This window comes from Artemia franciscana, chromosome 8, assembly GCF_032884065.1.
Source record: "Artemia franciscana chromosome 8, ASM3288406v1, whole genome shotgun sequence".
NCBI lineage: Eukaryota > Metazoa > Arthropoda > Branchiopoda > Anostraca > Artemiidae > Artemia > Artemia franciscana.
Window position 1 is genome coordinate 27,065,925 of NC_088870.1, and position 23,776 is coordinate 27,089,700.

At 34.1% G+C, this 23,776-nt stretch overlaps 1 protein-coding gene across 3 annotated transcripts in view; it reads left to right on the top strand.

The window, feature by feature from the left end:
* Window positions 1-23,776, top strand: part of LOC136030225 (trichohyalin-like) — a 185,779-nt gene that overhangs the window by 79,279 nt on the left and 82,724 nt on the right. For all 3 annotated transcript variants that reach the window (XM_065709039.1, XM_065709040.1, XM_065709041.1), the window contains 3 exons: window positions 4,649-4,807; window positions 10,009-10,102; window positions 21,133-21,612. In XM_065709039.1, the coding sequence (XP_065565111.1) occupies window positions 4,649-4,807; window positions 10,009-10,102; window positions 21,133-21,612 (733 nt within the window). The remainder of the gene's footprint in view (window positions 1-4,648; window positions 4,808-10,008; window positions 10,103-21,132; window positions 21,613-23,776) is intronic.

The window sequence follows — 23,776 nt, forward strand, 5'->3', positions numbered from 1 at the left end:
TCTGGGTGTTAGTTTTCATAAATAGAACACATATGATTTGATCTCATCTTATTCTATTACAAATATTTGAGCATTTCAGAAACTTGTTTTTAAGTTTCCAGAAATAAGAATACAGACAGATAAAATTCATTTGATTTTCATTAATACCATTTGGTTATTTAAGAAACTTAGGGTTTAGTTTTCATGAAAAGGAATGTACACGGTTAAAATACATCTTGTTTTATAAGTTAAGTTTGATCATTTAAGATACTTTGCTTTCAGAAATTAGAACAGACACGGTTAAGATAGGTCTCATTTTATTAGTTATATTTGATTATTTAAGAAAATTGGGTTTTAGATTTCATAAAAAGAACATACACGGTTAAAATACACGTTTTCTTATTAAAAAAATTTGAGCAATTAAGAAACTCGGGTTTTAGATTTCAGAAATAAGAAAAAACACGTTTAAAATACATCTGGTCTTATTAAAAATATTTGATCAATTAAGTAACTAAGGTTTTAGTTTTCATAAAAAGGAATGCACACGATTAAAAAGCGTCTTATTTTATTGAAAATACTTGATTATCTACGTAACTTGTGTTTTAATTTTGAGAAAAAAGAATACACACCAATAAAATACATTTGATTTTCATTAATAATGTTTGATCATTTAAGAAACCTTGGGTTTAGTTTTAATGTAAAGAAACAAAAACGATAAGAAACATATCTTGTTGTTTAGAAATATTTGAGCCTTTAAGAAACCTGGGGATTAGATTTATGAAATAGAGACTCTCGCGGTTAAAATACATATTTTCTTATCAATAAGGTTTGATCATTTAAAATACTTTGCTTTCAGAAATAAGAACACACACGGTTAAAACAAATCTTGTTTTATTAATAATATTTGATCACTTAAGAAAATTGGGTTTTAGATTTCATAAAAAGAACATACACGGCTAAAACCCATCTTTTGCTTATTAAAAATATCTGAGCATTTAATAAACTTGGGTATTAAATTTTAGAAATAAGAAAATACACAGTCAAAATAAATTCGGTTTTATTGAAAATATTTGGTTGTTTAAGAAACCAAGGTTTTAGTTTTCAGAAATAAGAAAAACACGGTTAAAAATATCCTATTTATTAAAGATACTTGACCATTCAAGAAACTAAGGTTTTAGTTTTCATATAAGGAACGTAACCACTGAAAATACATCTGATTTTATTAGAAATATTTGATCATTTAGGAAACTTGGGGTTTAGTTTTCACATTTAAGAAACTTGGGTATTAGCTTTCAGAAACAAGAAAATACACGGTTACTATACATGTGGTTTTAGTTAATATATTTGATCATTTAAGAAACCAAGGTTTTAGTTTTCAGAAATAAGATAAGACACGGTTAAAACATCTGATTTTATTAAAAATACTTGACCATTTAAGAAAGTAAGGTTATAGTTTTTATAAAATGGAACACACCTGCTGAAAATATATCTGATTTTATTATGAATATTTGATCATTTAGGAAACTTGGGGTTTATTTTTCACCAAAAGAAACACATATTGTTAAAATACATCTTATTTTATTAACAATATTTGATCATTTAAGAAACTAGGATTTTAGTTTTCAGAAATAAGTACACACGGTAAAATTAAATTTTATTTATTAAAATATTTGATCATTTAAGAAACTTGGGTTTTAGTTTTCATAAAAAGGAACGTATAAGCTTAAAATATATCTTACTTTATTAAAAATATTTGAGTATTTAAAAGATTTGCATTTTATTTTTCAGATATAAGAACATGCACGGATAAAGTAAGTTTGATTTTCATTAAAATTTTTTGATCATTTAAGATACTTGGGGTTTAGGTTTCATGAAAAGAAACGCAAACGGTTAAAATACATCTGATTCTACTACTAATATCTGATCACTTAAGAAACTTCGGTGTTTAGTTTTCATAAAAAGAAATCATGCGGTTAAAATACATCTAATTTTATTAAGAATATTTAAGTATTTCGGAAAAGGTTTTATATTTCAGAAATAGAACACATGCGGTTAAAATACATTGATATTTTTAATAATATTTGGAAACTTGGGGTTTTGCTTTCATAAAAAAAACGCACAGAGTTAAAATACATCAGATTTAATTGTAAAATATTTAAGTATTTAAGAAACTACAGTTTTAGTTTTCAGAAATAAGAGTACTCACATTTAAAATACATCTGATTTTATTACTAATATTTGACCATTTAAGAAACCTGGGTTTCACTTTTCATCAAAAAGAGTGCACACGGTTAAAATACATCTTATTTTATTACAAATCTTTGAGTAGTTAAGAAACTTGGGCTATAGATATGACAAATAATGACACGTATAGTTACAGTACATTTGATTCTATAAAAAAATTAGATTATTCAAGAAATTCAGGTTTTAAGTTTCATAAGAAAAAGGAACGTACACGGTTAAAATACATCTGTTTAATTAAGAGTATTTGATCATTTAGGAAATTTCGGTTTTCGTTTCAAGAACTAAGAACACACATAGTTAAAATACGGTAGATTTTATTAATAAATTTGATCATACAAGAAACTAGGGTTCCAGTTTTTTTTTTAAAGAACGCAAACGGTAAAATACATCTTGTTTTATTAAAAAATATTAAGTATTAAGAAACTTGGGGTTTAGTTTTCAGAAATAAGAGCCCCTATGGTTAAAATACTTTTTTTGTATTAAAAATATTTGAGTGTTTAAGAAACTTGGATTTTAATTTTCATAAAATAAATAAGGGTTTTAGATTTCAGAAACAAGAAAACACACGGTTACACTACATCCGATTTTATTAAATATATTTGATCAGTTAGGAAACTTGCATTTCAAATTTCAGATATAAGAATACACTCAGTTAAAATACATCTGATTTTATTAATAAAATGTGATCACTTAAGAGTAACAACATGTAGAATAGCATCCTAATAAATTAAAAATGAATGCTTTGAATCCATTCTGTAAGATATTTCATTACGTTTTTTCTTGACATGGCACTTTTGGGGTTATATATAAGTTGTTGAAAAAATGTCTGAGTCCCCCAAAAAAGTTGAAAAAAGTTTTTAAGTTTAAAAAAAATTAAAATAAAAAATGTCACTACAAACATTATTTTCTAATAGGGGAAATCATGACTAACATATGTATCATTTTCGTTTCGTATTTCGAAAATATCACAAGTGAATTTCTTTTCTTATAAGTATATTCAATTATCATGTTAAGACATGTAAAATAGTTGAAAGATTTATAAATCTCCCCAAAAAAAGTGAAAAAAAATTTCAAAGTTAAAAAAACACTAAAAATTGCCATAATAGTTGGTTCATTTGAGACGAAAGTTCGCCAATTTACTTCACCCAAGTGCGTGTCATAAGAAAAAGGGGTAGCAGACTTTCCGCTTTTTGATTCATTAAAATTCGGTTCGTATTATAAAATGCGCTTAAAATCCCGCATTAAATTGGCTCAGTGTAAGAAACATAACCGGCTTATAATATAATTAATATGAAATATAAATCGGTTTGGTTCAACCCGAATAAAAATTTATTCAAGGAATTGTCGTGGGTTTACAGAAATATTGTTTACTCATTTAAGTATGCAAATGAGTTTCTCCTTTGAATATACAAATGATGTAGTCCTTGTAGCATAGGCAATCTGGTTAATAGGGAAGGTTGATGACCGGATCGGGTTGCTAGGTATACTGGTTATGCAAATTATGCGCCGCCTGTATTCATAGAAGATATTTAGAGCTTCAGGTGTTCCCCCCCGTCCCTGTTGACCCAATACTACTCAAATGTAATTAGAATAATTTATTGAAACTTCTATTATTAGACATCTTATCGCTTAGAGCTCACTTCAACTATTGATAAAAAGCAGGACCATTTTTTTGGCCTAAATGACACTCAAGGCCTAAATGTTCACGTGATACTCGCCGGATGGTCAAAAAAGCTCCATTACAACATCGAGATACGACTTTTCGATAGGAGACTGTTCGATGTCGAGACAACGACAATATGCTTGCAATTCAAATTTATGTTCCTGGAAACAATTATCTCAACGACAATATCATGTTGTCGACAAACCATACACGAGAGGTTAGCAACTCAAAAATGGCTCTAATTTACTGCCTATGGGCATACTAGTATCCATTGAGGGGATAAGAGGGATTAGCAGCTCCAAATGGCTACAGGTATACACCCTGTCGGCGTGCTAGTACTATTACTCCCCATACTACTACTTTCTCCATGGGACATGGAGATATTACAAATTGGGTTATGTTTTGGCCAGCATCTATTATATATACGGGTTCTTTTGTTTAGATATCAGTGATTTTCTCTCTTTGACATTTTCTTATATATCGAAAACTGTCCCTAGGCAGGCATGCCTGGACCTTAATAATAACCAAGTTATGTAGAATAAAAAAGGAGAGATGTTTTTGAGAGGTAAACTAGAGAAAAGATTATTTTACACCCAGTTATGAAAAAAGCATTTAATTCGTAACATATTTATCCCAATTTTGTCAATTCAGGGATATAGGGGCCTAGGACTCCTCCCCTATTACCTCTTTATATGTCTTTGACAGAAACTCTTGACATTTTACAATGAAGCTACTCATTTTTAAGCCACCTAATTTTTTCAGGCAAACTTCAACTGTGCCGAGAATTCCGATACAAGCTATTGGCAATGGAAAGCCTACATGGGAGAATAAGGCTAAGCGGAAAATCAGATACTGACCGAAAGAAGAGGAATGAACTGGAAAATCGAAGTAAACTAGTGAAAAATACAGTAAACAATAATGGTAAAATTCGGGTTTACACTCTTCATCTCTTAGCCTTTATTAACAAAAAAAGTAAAGTCTTTCTGATCAAAATAAATAGTGGAATATAAACTTAAAAAACAAAAACAATTGACACTAATCATATCTACCGTACATCCATAAAATTAAACCAAACCGCCATTTTATGTTGCTTGGCTACAAAGGGTGACCTGTTTATCTGGACAATAGTAAATATCAACAAAAAAAGCAGATAGATACGAGACTTTAATCTATAGATGTCCATTGTCTTAGAGGTTAGTTTATAAAAGTTTAATCGAGGGGACACCGGTCCTCTATTGATTGGAGTGGAAGGTAAAGTTTGTCAAATTTTAAAAGGCAGCCCAATAAAGATGTTTCTATATTTGACTTCAAAGTAAAAATAAAACAGACTCCAAAAACTGTCGAAATAAGACGCTAAGTTTCAAAACGGTATGAAAATAAGGTAGGAAAAAAGCTTTTTGGATTGCACAGGCCTAAGCTTACCAGGTTTGTGCTAGAGGAAATTCAAACAGTTCGTGGTAACAAACTGCAAACAAGAAGTGATTCAAGCTAATACTAACCAAAACTTAACGAAACGGTTCTGATAACAATATATACATAAAAAGAATCGGATTTTTATAGAAAAATTTATCAAGTTTAAAGCTACCCAGCTATAGTTAGGAGCCTGAGAATCTCTGTCCTGTTTTCGAAAAAGGAATAAGAAGACTCCAAAAAGGCAGATTTTGATGGAACTTACTCATTTGAATTTAATTTATCGGAGCAATCTTTTGCGTGGGTTTCAAGCTCAAATCAAAAAAAGAAGAGAAAAAGAAAACAAAATTTCACAGCTTTTTCCGAGACAAATCGTTACATAGGCGGGAATATTTATTTTATTTTCCCGTGGATGATCGTATGGAGTCTATGATCATAGAATATCACGAAGCCTTATTCGAACGAAAATTGTAAGTTTTAGTGCTCTTTTTAAGTACCAAAAAAGATTGTCCCTCAACAAAGGAGCGATTTATACCATTTTCTGGCACAAAACAACAATCTTTCCCGAAAAAGGGAGACAATGTTATCGATGTAAATTTCTGAGATAACTACTCTATTTAAGATTATCGAAAAGCTATATTTTGAGCCTCCCTATATTTTGAGCTGTATTCATTTGAGGCTTTATAAAATCATGTAAAGTGATAAATGCTTGTGCATTATCTATCTGGGAGGAGGTAATTTTAAGGTAAAAGATTACATTAATGGGCTTATGGGCACTTATGTTAGAGAGGCTGAGTGCAACGAAATTTAAAGGGGAATTTTACTCATTTTCCTATTAATATACATTTTTAATGTTTTCTCCTTTAAGGGGGTATATTGGGCCCCTGATCTCCTTGTAGGTGTCCTTGGAAGACAATCCTGTAAATAAGATTGGTTTGAAATATTCATCTTGAAAACAGGAGAAATCATGACCTTAATACGAATATTTTATTTCAGACTCGCACTTTTTCAAGGATGATTATCATTCCCGAAGCTTTGCTATACAAACCTAAACTTTAATATAAAAAATCAAAACTCCTCAGCGCCTCGCTCTTTACGCTAAAGTTTTTATTGTTTTAAAAAGTAGAACTGTGACAAAGAGTCAAACTTTAGCGTAAGGAGCGAGGAGTTGATGAAGGGATAACCCCTTTTATATAGAGGGGTTATAGAGGGGTCATTACAGAGCTGTTTTCTCATCAGTTGTTTTGGATCCCAAAGAAGCAAGGGCAAGGTCCTTCTCCAAACCTTGGACTGATCCTGTTAAGTAGCTGATAACGGAAGAGTCTATGGCGCGGTTGTTGTCTGGGCTTTCGGGCAGCAAGTCTGGTGGACTTGATGGAGTGACGACAAATCACATTAAGCATGGTGGCCCATCCCTGATTTGTTTGTTGACACTGCTCTTTACTGGTCTCCTTAACCACTGCCATGTCCTAGATTCCCTTACTGAGGTTTGCCTGGTTCCTATTCCGAAGTCTAATGCCGGTGATATGGCATCGTTAAGCAATTACAGACCGATTGCTCTAGCGGCTGCCATCTCAAAACTTTTTGAAAAATGTCTATACCCATTGATAACACCCCAGATTGATTCATCGCATTATCAATTTGGGTTCAAAGAAGGAACTTCGACGGAGTTCTGTGTGTTTATCCTCAAATCTGTAGTGCAATACTTTTGGCTTTTTTCTAGTCCTGTGTTTGCATGCTTCGTTGATGCAAAGGCGGCTTTCGACCGAGTGAACCTTGAGAAGCTCTTTGACAAAATAGACACTAAAGAAGTTGACCGTCGTATCATTGGAACTCTTCAATACTGGTTTAAAGTGCTGCGTTCCAAAATCAAATGGAGTGGTTATTTCAGTGAGTCTTTCCCTTTTTTGAATGGTGTGCGGCAAGGTGGGGTCCTCTCGCCGTTGCTGTATAAGCTTTATGTGGATGATCTTAACCTGCGTTCGGCACAAACTGGGGTTGGCTGTTTCATTGGTGGTGTTTGCTTCAATAACCTGGGTTATACTGATGACCTGGTTATTTTAGCTCCTACAGTGGCTGCACTTAACCATTTACTTTCAATATGGGATGAGTTTGCATCAGCCAATGATATCGTTTTCAACACGGCCAAGACCCAGTGTATGGCGTTTATTCCCGGGGAACTCCTTTGAAACATATCCCTATGGCTTGGCTTTCTGGAGTGCCATTATCTTTTATTGGATCCTACAAATATCTTTGATTCACGGTGACTCCAACTCTGAGTGATGAGCTTCATGTTAAGGCACTTTCACGTTCACTGTGCTGCAGGGCTAACGTACTCATTCGTAAGTTCGGGAATTGCGACCCTTCTGTAAGATGCTTTCTTTTCAGAGCTTACTGCACTCCGGTCTAGCATCTGTACAACCTCTGTCTGTTAGGTGTGAGAATTCTCTTCGGGTTTTTTATAACAATTCTTTACGGTGGCTTCTTAATCTTCCTTTGAATTGTAGTGCATCTGGAATGTTTGTTGGTGATGGCCTCCCATCTTTTCCTGAGCTGTGTAGAAAATCTTCTCTTTCGATCCAGACAAGGATACTTGCTTCGGATAATCCCCTCATTTTGGTGCTTTCTGGGCCGCTTTTTTGCCTCTCTCTGCCACTTTGGCTGACTTGGTCAAGTATGATTTAGACATAACAATTTTGACATGTTTAAATGTACCATTGTTATTTGAATTGTTGTTATTGATTTATCTGTTTTTGTTCTATTTGTTTTTTTTCTTTTTTTTTGTAAGTGGCCCTAGTTGGTCATAAGTTTAATAAATAAATAAATAAATAAATATACAGAATAATTTCTGCTTGTTTTAAGTTTTAATGTCGCTCCTTACTTGCAGTTACAAAAACTCGTTTTTTTTAAAATTTAATTTCTGGACATTTTTGAATTAATGCATGTTTTGATTTTGGCTCACCGCAGATGAATAATTAAAACGAAATTTGCATATTATTTTTTGGGCTAAATGGCTTTCTCTTAGTTTTGAAAGGGCGATTTTTATAAAAAAAAGGGTTGAAGGAAAGCCCTAGTTGCCCTCCAATTTTTAGTTACTTAAAAATGCAACTAGAACTTTTTATTTTTTTTACGAAGGTTTTTATTAGTAATAAATATACTTAACTTACGAATTAACTTACATAACGAACTTCTATATTTGTATATTTTTATTACGTATATGAGAGAGTTCGCCCCTCCTCAATACCTCGCTCTTTACACTAAAGCTTGAATTTTATCCCAATTCCTTAAGAATGACCCCTAAATCAAATAAAACCGTAGAGTAAATAGTTGAACTTACTAAAAATACTTTGGCGTTAAGAACACGGTAATGTGGAGGAGACAAAACCCCTTATATACATAATATTTTCTGTTCGATTTAAGTTTTAATACTGCTCCTTACTTCCAATTGAAAAAAAACTTTTTTTTATTTTTTTTTCTCATTGTTTTTTTTTTAAATAATACTAGAAAATCCTGCGCCCTCTTCATGGAAATTCTCTTCCCTCATGACAAATTCCTCCATGGATAGATCCTCCCATTTAACCCCTCCCTCCGACCCACCCCCACTCCAACGGGAAAAAGTCCCCCTGAAAACGTCTGTACATTTCCCAATAACCATTACTGTATTTAAACAATGGTCAAAGTTTGTAACTTACAGCCCCTCCCCTTGGGACTGTGGGAGATTAAGTCGTCCCCAAAGACATAGTGTTTAGATTTTACGAGTATGTTGAATAAAATAGCTATCTAAAAATTTTGATCTGGTGACTTTGGGAAAAAATGAGTGTGGGAGGGGGCCTAGGTGCCCTCAAATTTCTTGGTCACTTAAAAGGGGCTCTAGAACTTTTAATTTCCGTTATAATGAGCCCTCTCGTGACATTCTAGAACTACTGGGTCAATGAAAAAAACAACAAAAAACAAACAAATAAATAAACACGCATCCGTGACCTGTCTTCTGGCAAAAAATACAAAATTCGAAGTTTTTGTAGATAGGAGCTTGAAACTTCTATAGTAGAATCCTCTGATACGCTGAATCTGATGGTGTGATTATCGTTAAGAATATATGACTTTTAAGGGGTTTCCCCCCTATTTTCTAAAATAAGGCACATTTTCTCAGGCTCGTAACTTTTGATGAGTAAGATTAAACTTGATGAAACTTATATATTTAAAATCAGCATGAAAATGCAATTCTTTTGATGAAACTATTGGTATCAAAATTCCGTTTTTTAGAGTTTTGGTTACTGTTGAGCCGGGTCGCTCATTACTGTATAGTTCGTTACCACAAACTGTTTGACAGGGCCATCGTCTAACAATACCAGTTAAAATTCGTCAATATGAGCTCATATATGCAAAAAAGCCTGTACCATGGGTTTATAAAGGTGAGAAAGTCTACTTTATAATTTTACCTTAATTATGTTTAATTATAATTTATTTTACTGTTTTGAATGTTTTATGAATATCTTATTTTACTTTTGGGGTTGCCTAAATATGTTCTTTTCTACAAGTCTCCTCCGTTGAGGCTTCTACGCTCCTGTAACAACGAAAAAGCTCGATGGTTTAGGTTAAAAAATTTTGCTCTTTATTTGGGAGGAGGAAGGCAGTAACTTACGGACCGTAAAAGAAAAACTGCCATAGTTGACTATCAAGACGTGTCTTTAATTTTTACTGCTTATTTGCAGGTGACACTGATGTCTCCAGGGATTCAATCGGCCATGGACATAGTTATCTAGATATGCAAGAAAACAGAAGATGGAAAAGGCCTGAAACTTTAAGGTACATTTTTACTTTTGTTTGGTCTTTGATACCTAGTGCAGTTACTTTGAAACCTATGCAATATCATAAGTTTTTCTCTTCAGAACTAAGTGCATCTTCTCCTCTCTCCTTCGCCAGAAGATGAAGATTTTTCTTAGCTTATATTTTGCCAACCCTTCGTTCTTTTTTTCCTAGAATATGTGTCCTCTGTTTCTTTCAAATGCAATAAGCTTAGAATTTTACCTGGATTCTGAACACCGAGGTTTTCCTTTTCGGTCTTAAAAGAGGTGCTATCCAACTGAATGATCGTCATATTCAATATGTCATTTCAAGGTAATTAAGAGAGGCTTTGTCGATATCAATTTCAAGAAAAACATGACACAAACGAAGACAACATTGTTGCTCAGGCCATATTGCTCAGGCACGGGCAACCAGCTGAAAAAAATTTTCTTTTACGTTAGAATATGCCAACAAATGTGAAGATGACCCCCAAAACACTTGCACAGTTGTATTTTTATTGTCCACTATGTCTGAATCGGAAGTAGACTAGTTTTCGTTTTCGTTTTCGAATCATTGTCAAAATCTGGCTACCAGGTCAACATTTCTACCTTTCTGGTAACAATTTGACAATAAAGGTTGGGGGGGGGGGTAAAGGCTGGTTCAATCGGGGAGTCGATTTGTACTTCCAGTCTTAAAGATTTTAATTCCTTTATTATTCCTTTTTTTTGAGAAGGTTCAACATGCCCTTCAACTCTATAATTAATTTTAGATCCATTTCACAGAAAAATCTACCCAAAGAAAACTAAAGAGCCATATTAAAACCTAAAATGAGCAGAAAGAAAAGCATACAATTATTCAGACTTAAAACTAACACAAATTAAAATGAACAAATAGATGAAACCCAAAACAGACAAAAGTTGCAATGAATAATTACATCAAACGTAAAAATAACTGACACTGCTTTGAATGAATAGATGGGTCCTGTTAAATATAACCAAAATCAAGACTAGGGCCACCCTCCCCCCCCCCTATTAAACCATTTAAAAGCCAGGGTGTCATTTGTGCCTTATTGAGAAAGATCTGTATTTTGGGTGGTGTGCCTCCACTCATTTTTTTCATATTAGGGCCATTTAACCCGGGATCATACAAGTGTAAGTTTCAAACACCCAGGAAACTAAAATTTGGGTTTTGCCCTTTTTTGGGCAGGAATTTAGAGGAGGTCCGTGCCCCAAATCTAAAATTTTTCTCCAACCAATATATTGAATACTATTGCCAAAAGAATTCAAATATGCAAGTTTTAACCTGACCCAAAGAAAGTTTTGCGTTTTTAGGGCCCCATATATGGAGGCACCACGTCCTCAAGCTATTTAATATTTAATTTAGGTTGTGCTTGGGCGGGAGATTTACGGCTGCAAGTTCAAATCGATAAGGGACAATTGACATAAAATTGATGAAGTTTCTGGTCCACTTTCGGGTCTCCCAACACCCTCTATCTTTCAAAAGAAAATACGCGAGTCCCCTTAGTTTAGCTAACGGCCCTTAAAAGTTTCAGGCCATTTAGGAAAACAGATTTTTGGGCCATTTTCGGGGACCACATTTAGGGGCTAGTATTCCAACAAAAACATATTTTTTCTCCGTTTTGGGTTCCAATTATGGGGAAACCAAATTCATGTTTTCAATTTTTGTTTTACATTGGCTTCTCCAATGCCCAGCAAGTTAAATATTTATACCAATTCAAGCCGCTAAAAAAATGATTTGGCACTTTTAGGGGTACCCGTGCCCCTCCAAAATCCAAAGTGGTTTCTTTATATTAAGATCCCCCTGGTGATCATACAAGTGTAAGTTTCAAGACGCCTAGGAATAAAAAATGTGGGTTTTGTCCTTTTTTGAGAAGGAATTTAGATGAGACCCGTGCCCTAAAGTTAAAAAATTTCTTATATATTTGGATCCGTTTGGTCTGGGACAGCGGCAAATTTTAGGGTGTTCAGACAGAAAACTTGGTTAGTCTCTTTAGGACCCATTTGAACTTATACCATTCACTCAGGGAAGGACAGTTATGGTTTTCTCTATGGATTTCGATAATAAGATTTGTGCTTTTTGCATGGAAAACTAAGAAAACTAGCTTCTAACTGGACTTTTCATTGTAATCTTCAATTTTTTAGATCCCCCTGGCCTCCTATTTGGGTCTAATTTTCTGGTAATCTCGTGTTTTTTCCATTATAAACTTGATCCAGTAGCTAGCAACTGTAAGTTCAAGCCGTTTAGGGAAACAGTTTTCTTGCAATTTCTGGGTCCAGTTTTAGGGGAACCAAGAAATTCCTTTATATATAGTTTTTCTTCAGCATGGACCCCTTACCTCAAATACTTAAGAAGAAAAGTTTCAAGCACTTAAAAAAATGGTCTTCCATTTCGCAGAGTATTTTTTTTTTCTGGCTAGGGCAATGTCCCAAAACCTTTTTTCTACATTAGTTCCTCTTGTCCCAATGACTAACTACTACAAATTTCAAACTGAAAAGGAATAAGAATTTTTGGACCATTTCTGATCCTCCTAACCTCCCTCCTCCTAGCAAAAGGTTTCTTCCTCTTTTCACAGGGAACGAGTCCTAAAAGTTTCGAGCCAGTCGGATATTCAGGAGTGGACATGCTCCTTTTCCGCAATAAACTCATTTGTAAACAATCAGAAATCTGCATAATCTACGATCCTCGTCCCAGGGTTGTGGGGATTATGCCTACCCCAAATGTGTGAGGGATGGGGTAGGTGATCCCTCTATTAGGTCCGGCTCTAAAAATGGATATTTAGAAATCCCAATTTCCAATCGAATGAACCACCTCCTTAAGCTCAACGTTCTCTTCTTCCACAAGAAGAGAATGGGGAGAAAAATAATAATAAATAATGCAAAAATACAAGGGAGACCTACCGCTTTTTAATCAGTCACTGCAGTGCTACTGGGGTGACTTTAATAGGGAGTTAAAAGATTTAATAAATTTAAATGTCGTGCGAAGTAAATCAAATCGGTCTTCCTCTGCTTTTTCTTGCTCTTGTAATCAATTAGCCCTAAATTATGGCTTTGAATCAGTATTCTTATCACTTTATTTCTTCGCAATCAACTATGTTTTTGATAGCTAATTTGTTTCAATTAAGAATTCATTCTCTATGCCAATAATTCCGCTACAGGGTAACATTTTGTACATCAGACACCACGTTTTTAGAGCGCCTATTTTTCTTTTATTCAAATGTCATCTTTTAAATGTTCTCCACAAATTGGTGTTACTTGTATATCCTTTTATGGATGACATAAGATACTTTAACTGTTGAAAGCCTTATTGGCAAAGCCTATTATTTCAGCACCATCTTCATTATGCCTCGGAGGACTGATGAATAAGAAACCTAAACAACACGCATGTGCGTAAGAGGGGGCTTTTACATCCACTCCCTCCCGAAATCATAGGAAACGGCTTAGGGTTTTGAATTGTAATTTTCAAGGGATATTATGGTGAGGGGAGGGGATGAAGCGGATATTGAACTATGATCTGGGCTAAGAGAAATTCTTTGCATTCAGATCATCGAAATAGCATGTGTGCAATATTTTTGGAACGGCCTGAGGGATGGAGCTGAAACTTTTTGGTACTGTCGAAGAAAGGAAGAGGAGGCAAGGAAATTCAAATTTAAATTGGGAGAGGAAGAAAAGAGTAAATGATTTGTGTCCCATCAAGGTTGAAAAACGTTTTTACAAGATCAAGCCCCAAGAAGCTTACATTTTATACATGGTTAAGCAGAGACATAAATAAATAATAAAAAAGAAACTAAATAAAACTAGGCTGTTAAAATGGCGCATCGGCAAAATCTTGGGAAGGGCTTATGGTATTAAGTTGACACTTCCAAGGGATGTTGTGGAGGGCAAGTGGACGTTGAGTTAATAGTTGGAAGAAGCGTAAACCTAAATCAAACGACACTATGCGCATCCAGGCTATGAATATAACATATCTACGCTATCCCAGAAGTAGGGATGGGCCTTTGAAACTGGAGATTGAAAATTCTAGTGTCCTTTTCCACTGCCAAAAGTAAACTCAGGGCAGCCAGCCCCCTTCCTTTTCTTTTTTTTTTGCATCCCATCTTGCAGTCTCCAGGATATTTGACCAAAACTTTTAGATTGTCATTTTGCTAAAAAATAGTCAGAAGAATCAATGAATTTTGCTTCGGGAATTAAAGTTCTAGTTACCTTTTCCACTGTCAAAAGTAAATTCAGGATAGCCAATATCCTTCCTTGGCTTTCTTTGCAATTCCCCTTACAGCCTCCAAGACATATCTTCAAAAGTTTTAGATTGTCGTTTTGTTCAAAATAGTCAGAAGGTTCAGTGAATATGGCTTCGGGAATGACAAGAACCGTACAGCACCTGGGGCAAGGGCCTGTAAAAATCACCCAATGTTTGCACATGGGATTTATCTCAGGAATGACTTTGGGAATTGAGTTGAAACTTTCAGGGAGTTCTGGAGGGAGATTCAAGTGAATCTCAAGTGTTGACTTAGGAGAGGGGGTGGATGTGAATCGAAAGAAACTCTGTGTATCTAGGTCATCGAAATAGCAAACCTTCAATACATTGGTAATATTCAATAGCTTTTGTCAATGTTCCCAAATCTGAGTGATGTCATACTACGGCTCCTTTTACTGTGATTAGATGAAAAAAAAATTCAACCGAAAGTAAGGAGCAACATTAAAGCTCAAGACGAACAGAAATTATTCTGTATATGAGGTGTTTGCCCCCTCCTCGATACCTTGCTCTCCACTCTAAAGTTAAATAGCACTTTAAAAAGAGGTTCTTATCATGGTTGCAGCAGTGTCATGGTTGTAGCAGTAGCTGTAACCTAGTAAAGAGCGAACCAGAGCCCATAGTGACCAAAAGTTAAAACATATGTTTTGAAAAAAAACCGTCTAGTGAAAAAGAATTGTATCTGACACTGACTTAGGAATGGTAACTATTATTTCGGTTCGTCTCAAAAGTAAAGTTTACTATGAAAAGAAATTTATGGTGATTTCAACAAAAAGCCTGAAACTCCTCGAAAATGGCGTCAGATACAAATGAAAAGTGTACCGTTGGAATCAGTATGGTTGAAAACTAATTGCTGGGAAACTATAGTCCTTCTCCTTGAACAACAAGCAAAATCACTTTTTTGCATCGGTAGCAATTACAGTCCCCCACCTTGAACAACAAGAAAAATCACTTTTTTGCATCGGTAGCACTGATTTGTCTTCCGTTTTTTTTTCAGCAGGCCTAGGGGGCTACCGGAAAATCATAGAGAGATGCTTAATGGCTCATTCAAAAGCTATTTTTCATATCAATACGTAGTTTTTATAAATTCCGACATCTGCAAGTGCCATATGGCACTAAAACGGCACTTTTGGTACCATTTTTAAAGGGGTTGGGCTAGCGGGCTACCAAACATCATAGATAGATTTTTTTCACAGCTCATATAAAATATATTGCTCATATCTACGTTATTTTTATAAAATCCACTATCTGCAAGTACCAAATGGCGCTAAAATTGGCACTATTGGTGCCATGTCTCAAGTGCAAAACCTGGGGCTAGTAGGCATCCAGCTTGGAAGTATAAAACAGTACCATTGTAATAGTTATGGTCCAACATCCTTAACTGGAGATTTACAAGAACACTCCCGTATACTATTCTTCCCAGTCCCCTTAGTAAGTCTCATTGGTCCGTTGGGAGAACTCACTATAAACTCTTTAACACGGTCAGCCGACGTTGGGGCTCGCAAAATGGTTTTTAAAATATCCAGTGGTCTTAGAATGTTCTTGAAATTCATAGAAGAACAAATGGTTATACAATTTGGTTATACAAGAACAAATAGATTGAATTCGATCATCGGCCGCCGTAGTTCAATTGCTAGCGCGTTAGACTTTGAATCAGAATACCAAGGCTTCAGTCCCTTAATAAGGCTTTTTATATTCCAATCATGGTTTTTCGCCTTGTATATGATTGTGTCTCAGCTAATTCACTATTTTTGTTAACTTTTTTGTGAATTGTTAAATGTTCCATACACTATTTTTGTAAAAACTTACGCCCCGGACTCTAACCCCTTGCCACTTAGGGATTGGAATAGAGCAGGCATATGGTTCTGGAACGACTCAAAATCGTATTTTCAAAGAAGGTTTACTTATTTCTATATTTATTTATTCATATTATTTCCTTTTTTTTTTACTATTTAGTAAACAGAATAAAACTATCTGTAATGTAGATAAAATCATAATGTAAAGTAAAGATTATTTACATAATGTAATGTAAAGAAATCATAGCACTAAGAACCTATTAGCACTTTTTGATTCTGTTATATTTTTCTGGCTGTCAGGTTACTTTCCAACTTTTTTTTTGTTTATTGTTATTCCACACCTATATGTTAAATGTTTTTTGGTGTTAATCAGGGGGCAGTGGGGGATTTTTAGTAAAATAAGTTAGACATACCAAAATTTTGCTTAGGTTTTGAAATTCTTAAAAATCTTCTTTAGAAAAATAGTTACTCTTTACTAATTGTCGATGTTGACCACCTTCAAAAACAATATACACCATTTTGCGTAACATGGATTTATCGGCATTATTTGAAAAACGATCAGAAAAAAAAAAAAATTCAACTGAAAGTAAAGAGCTACAATAAAAAAAACTGAGCAGAAATTATTTCGTATATGAGGGTGCTCCCCCCCCCCTCAAAAAAATTAAAAAAATCATTGCAGTGTTGCTTCTGCATTAAATTTAAATTAAAACCGGGCAAACATTGTTAAAAAAAAACTAAGTTTTTGAGGAAAGTAAAGAGCGAAGTTGAAACTTAAAACGAACAAAAATAATTGCTTCAAAGTCTATCTAGCATATATCCAAGGAGCATGGAATACTATAAAAGTGGAAACGTCGGCGATTTAACATGGAAAGATAGAAGTTGAAAACTATTAGTGCCAGACGCAGCGTAGTGGCTGGCGAAATCGTTAAAATGTCTTTAAATAAGTAGAAAAAATTATAGTCGAACTGGATAATTAGTAAAGGCCTAACCAAATAGTATTGAAAACTCATAGTTTCCCATGCTCTGTTGGCCTGATCTGTATATTTATATAATTTAAAAGTGAAGTCTCTGTGTAAGTCTTAAAAATCAAGTATTTGGCTGTTTAGGGTAGGCTAACCAACTGTTTAAAAGACATATATAAAGCCTAGCCTGTGTGTCTATGATGGCAAAGGGTTATGCCTAATTGCCTTGTTAACTTAATTAGGCCTAACTATTAGTAGGCCTAGGTTCGATGAGGGCAAATCATGGCTAATTAATTAGGCTTATTTTTAGAATAGGCCGTATTTTAGAAAATAGGCGGAAACACCCCGTAAAAGTCATAAAATCTTAACAAAAATCCCACCATCAGATTCAGCATATCAGAGAACCCTGTTGTTGAAGTTTCAAGCTTCTATCTACAAAAATGTGGAATTTTGTATTTTAAACCAAAAGGCAGATCACGGATGCGTGTTTATTTGTTGTTTATTTGTTTTTTTTGTTTTGTTTTTTCCCTGGGGTGATCGTATCGACCCAGTGGTCCTAGAATGTTGCGAGAGGGCTCATTCTAACGGAAATGAAAAGTTCTAGTGCACTTTTAAGTGACCAATAAAATTGGAGGGCACCTAGGCACCCTCCCACGCTAATTATTTTCCCAGAGTCGAAGAATCAAAATTCTGAGATAGCCATTTTATTCAGCGTAGTCGAAAAACCTTATAACTATGTCTTTGGGGACGACTAACTTCCCCAGAGTCCTCATGGGAGGGGCTAAAAGTTACAAACTTTGACCAGTGCTTATATATAGTAATGGTTATTGGGAAGTGTACAGACGTTTTCAAGGGGATGTTTTGGTTGGGGGGAGATGTTGAGAAGAGGGGATATGTTGGGGGAACTTTTCATCGAGGAATTTGTCATGGGGGAAGAAAATTTTCATGAAGGGAGCGCAGGAATTTCTAGCATTATTAAAAAAAAAACAATGAAAAAATAAATATGAAGAAGTTTTTTCAACTGGAAGTAAGGAGCAGCATTAAAACTTAAAACGAACAGAAATTATTACGCATATGAGGAGCTCACCTCCTCCTAATACCTCGCTCTTTACGCTAAAGTATTTTTAGTAATTTCATCTATTTATTCTACGACTTTTGTGATTCAGGGGTCATTCTTAATGAATTAGGACAAAATTTAAGCTTTAGTGTAAAGAACGAGGTACTGACGAAGGGTTGAACCCCCTCATATATGTAATAAAAACACGAGGATACAGAAGTTCGTTACGTAAGCTAATTTATAAGTTACGTATATCTTTTACTAATAAAAATACTCGTTAAAAATTAAAGTTCTAGTTGCCTTTTTAAGTAACCAAAAATCGGAGGGCAACTAGGCTTCCTCCCCCGCTCCTTTTTTCTCAAAATCATTCGATCAAAACTATGGGAAAGCCATTTAGCCAAAAAAATTAATATGCAAATTTTGATTGAATTATTCCACTGTGGAAAGCCAAAATCAAAACATGCATTGATTCAAAAACGTTCAGAAATTAAATAAAAAAAAACAAGTTTTTTTAACTGAAAGTAAGGAGCGACATTAAAACTTAGAACGAACAGATATTAATTCGTATATGAAAGGGGCTACTTCCTCATCAACGCCCCGCTCTTTACGCTAGAGTTTTTTACTGTTTTAAAAAGAAGAGTTGAGAGAAAAAGTCAAATTTTAGCGTAAAGAGCGGGGCGTTGATGAGGAAGCAACCCCTTTCATATACGAATTAATTTCTGTTCGTTTTAATTTTTAATGTTGCTCCTTACTTTCAGTTAAAAAAACTTGGTTGTTTAATTTAATTATCCCCAAAGACCTAGTTATTGGATCTTTCAACTATGTTGAACATAATAGCTATCTTAAAATTCTCATCAGACGATTTTTGGTTAAAATAAGGCACGAGAGGGGGGCTAGTTGCCCTCCAATCTTTTTGGTCACTTAAAAAGAGCACTACAGCTTTTAATTTTCGTTCGAATGCACCCTCTCCCGATCTTTTCGGACCACCGGTTCGAAACGATCAACCCTGGGAAAAAAACAAATAAACACGCATTCCGTAATCTTTCTTCTAGCAAAAAATACAAAATTCCATATTTTTGCTGATGGGAACTCGAAACCTGTTCAGTAGTTCTCTAATTCGCTGAATGTGATTGTGTAATTTTCATTAAGATTTTTTTTTTTACTTTTTGGGGGTGTTTCTAAATCAGGTAATTTTAAAATCAGGTAATTTTTACCTGATTTTTTTTTTAATCCGGTAATTTTTCTCGTAGCTTTCGATGGGTAACACTAAACTTAATGAATCTTATAGATTTGGAATCAGCATAAAATGCTAATTCTTTTGATGTTTTTCATGATAATAAAATTCTGTTTTTTTAGAGTTTGGTTACTACTGAGTTGAGTCGCTCCTTATTTGTGGTTCGTTATCACAAACTGCTTGATAACTTCTAACTGCTTCAAATCAAAAAAGAATTGAAGTTGTATAAAACAAAAAACAAAAAAAAAGTTTTCATACGAAGGTAAAGTGAATATTTGAGGCTGAAGAAGACACTATCGTAATGGGGTTTAGTACCACCACCACCCTCGAATTGTAAGAAATAAATCGTAGGACTGAAAGATTTCAAACTTCAAGCAAAAAAAAGAAGGAAGACAAAAAAAAACCTGCAAAAAAGTGCGTCTCTCACTGCTCCCCTCAAATACCCTTCATGACTCGAAAGACCAAATGTCAATGTTTTTCTTAAAATAAAATGAATTGACCTTTTTTTTATTTTGTACTTCTTCCAGTAGGCTAATTTTGAATGTCAGAATATTTAGAACAATTGGTTTTAGAGCTGTAATATGCAAATAGGCAGTTTTCGTCAAAGATTTTGTTCCTTTTAAATATTAAAAAAAATCATTGAAACTTTAAACAGTTCAGAATTATTCCATCTATGGGGGGGGGCTGCTCCATCCTCAATCCTCACTGTTTACGCTAGTCTTAAAGTTCTTTAAAAATACTGCTCATTCAAATTTGACGGTCCGTGTGTTGGAGAAGTCTTTCCTAAAGAAATGGGACAAAAAGTCAAACTTTATCGTGAAGAGTGAGGGTAGAGGAAGTAGCAGCCTCGGTCATATACGGAATAACTGCTGTTCATTGTAAGTTTTGTTATTTTTCTTTACTTTCAGTCTAAGAAACTAGTTTTCTATTTAATTGTTTTTGATTTAAGAGTCAATCTAATTTAGGAGTAAATTACATTCCATTCTTTATTTTATTAGAGGGGTTGATTGCGGTAAAATAACCGGCTAAATTATAATATTTTGTTGACTTTTAAGCTTTGAAATCACTCTCTAGTATTTAGTCTACTTTTAATTTCTTAATTTAATATTTTTTTTTGTGTAAAGTTAATTAACTAAAATCTAAGATTTGGATCTTTAAGATCGTATCCTCAAATAAACAACATGCACCATTTCAGCCTCTGCATTTTCCTTGACCCTGAAAAAAAAAGTTTTGGTAGGGTGCTTGTTCATATTTTATTATATATATATATATAGGGTGCTTGTTTATTGTTTATTATATATATATATATATATATATATATATATATATATATATATATATATATATATATATATATATATATATATATATATATAAGGTTAAGAGGAAGAAAATTTAAATTCACATTAGTAAAATGTAAAGAGCCTTAAAGATTTATGTACATGGATTTACATAGAGATTCGTGCATACTTTTTGCGTCAACTGACGCGGTGCTTCACAATTTTTAAAGCAGCAAAAATTACAAACCGGATCTTTAACTGTTTAGGGAAAAGGTTATGTGTCACCATTTCACCATCTGTTGATATCTTCTTTATATGTTCGTTTATTATTATGTTTTGTAAATCAAGTGCTGATAAACCTTTTCTACATAGGCAGCGTCCTTGTGACGCAATCGAGTCATGACTAAGCTCCAACTGTAGTAATTATTTTAATTGTTGACGCTTAATTTGCAGATCACGGAATGAAGTGTATACAAAAAACGACGAATTAGATTGTTCTGACTTGTCAGATAGTGTAAGTTACAAAAAAGTTACGCGATCTTCGAACTTTACACAACGAGTAAAGATTTCTTCTGGTACACCCCGATATAAACAACGACCTTCCACGTCACCTCATATCGAACGAGGGAAAAAAGCTTCAAGAAGTCCTGCTTTGAGTCGCTTCTTCCCTTTAGCCGAACCTGAGTTAAAAGATACCGTATATGAAACTAATGACGGGGATTTTGGTGTAAAAACTAATGAAAATGACAACAAAGAATTTAGCTCAGCTTATGTTAATGGTTGTTTGTCCTTTGATCTGAAGAGCTGCTGTGAAACACAAAAGAAAACAGTGACACTGACAAGCGACTTAATGGATGATGATAAGGGAGGATTCACACCCAGTAGCGGCATGTCGAGAGACTCTCTTAATGGATCAACTAACAACCACATTTCGTAAGTATATGAGAACTTTCTCCTTGAAACAATCCTCCCTTTTTAGTGTACTAAATTATAAATTTTTTCGAAAAAGTCTTTTTAAAGAAAAAAGTGATGGAATTAAAATCTAGAACGAGTAGAAACAAGCTCATAAAATAAGTCCAACGTAAAGCTAAAAGATAATATTATGGATGAATATATATATATATATATATATATATATATATATATATATATATATATATATATATATATATATATATATATATATATATATATATGTGCAGAAGAGAGAATAATGAGGACTTTTTTTCCGAAGACAGTGAACCAACAAAACTTCAGCAAAGAAAATAATAAACAATAAAACACTCACAATAAAGGCTTTCGGTTAAAAATCCATTCTTTTTTTTTTAAATAGCCTTGGTATCATTACTTCTTAACGAAAAGTTCAGCCAAGACTGTGTGATAAAAGCTAACATTTTACAAGCTAAAAAGGTTCATTCATTGAACTAACTGTATTTATTAAAAATTGGAATAATTTCTTATTGCGATATTTGCCTTCTATGTAGCTAATCTTGTAGTTCTTTTTGGATTGGGCTTGTTTTTATTCGTTCCTATTGTTGTTTTATTTTGAATTATATTATTTTCTGTAATTAATTTTGTGTACATACGGTTGAGTGTGTATTCACACAAGTCTCTATTTAGGGATGTGTTATTATTTAAGTTTCGTTTGATTTCAATTGCCTCGCGGAGAGTTTGTTTCCTAAATTTTGGTGGGTTCAACCAATGTAATAATTTCCATAACTACATGGTATTTGATACACCCCTCTTAGACGAGTAACTGGGGTTTTATCCTTACCAGAATTGAGAAGACTCATTATACTTACATTACTTGTAGATACAACACGTAAATTGTTTTTTAAACAAACTTTTTTAGTTTTGAAGTAATTTTCGGAATATGAGGTAGGTAAATCGTGCTTGTGGGATTATTCGAATTGTTTTCTGGTGTGGGATTTAAGGCTTTAGAAGTATGCATCTTTAATCTTTGAGCAATAGCAGTATTTATGAGAGAAATTGGGTACCCGTTGCCCAAAAAGTATGTCTGTAATAAAATTTAATTCTTTTTTAATATACGGCTCTGAAAGATATCAAGTAATCTATCCACAAGAGATATTACCACACGTCTTTTAACCTATGGAGGATGGCTAGATTTGAAGTGAAGGTATCTATTATTATGCGCAGGTTTTCTGTAAATCGCAAAATCAAGTTTATTCACACTGCGTATTATCAAAATATTCAAATAGGTTTTGTTGATTCACTGTCTTGGGAAAAAAATTCCTTGTTATTCTCTCTTCTGTAGTTGTATTATGGAAAGGCAGTGTGGTCTTCGTCATTATTCATATATATATACTAGCTGTTGGGGTGGTGCTTCGCGCCATCCCAACACCTAGTTGGTGGGGGCGCTTCGTGCCCCCCCAAGCCCTCCCGCACGCGTAAGTCGTTACGCGCCATATTAGTTACGCGCCATTGTAGTTGTGTCCCTGTGTACCACCTATGAATATAGATAGATTTATATATGTGTTTTGAACTATGTAAAACTTGCGAATATACAACATTCTTGGCTTTCCCACTGTCTGTGCATATACAAAGCCTTATGTACTTATAATGGCGTCATATACAAAAGCTCTTTTTACAAACAAACAAACATGCATACACACAACTCTTTTTTATATAGATAGATAGATAGGTAGATACAATACAAATTAACTGCGTAAAACTTGCGAATATACAACATTCTTCGCTGTCCAATTGTCACTGCATATAAATAGATTGTCAGGTTTACCGACCCTCGAACATGCAGCGTACAATTGTCCATGGGAAAAACAATCAGTATTAAGATCTATACCACATTTTTCTAATGATTGACCTTGAGCTTTGTTGATGGTGATTGCAAATGCTAATCGAATTGGGAATTGCAATCTTTTAAATTGAAAAGGCAGATCCGTTGGAATCATGGGAATGCGAGGAATAAGAACAGCCTCACCCTCAAAAGGCCCTGTCAAGATTGTGGCCTCTATTACGTTTTCCATTGTTTTTTTTACGGGGTTGATATTTCTTAACAGTATTATTGGTACACCTATTTTTAGTTGTAGCACGTGTGGTGGAAACCCTGAAAGATCCA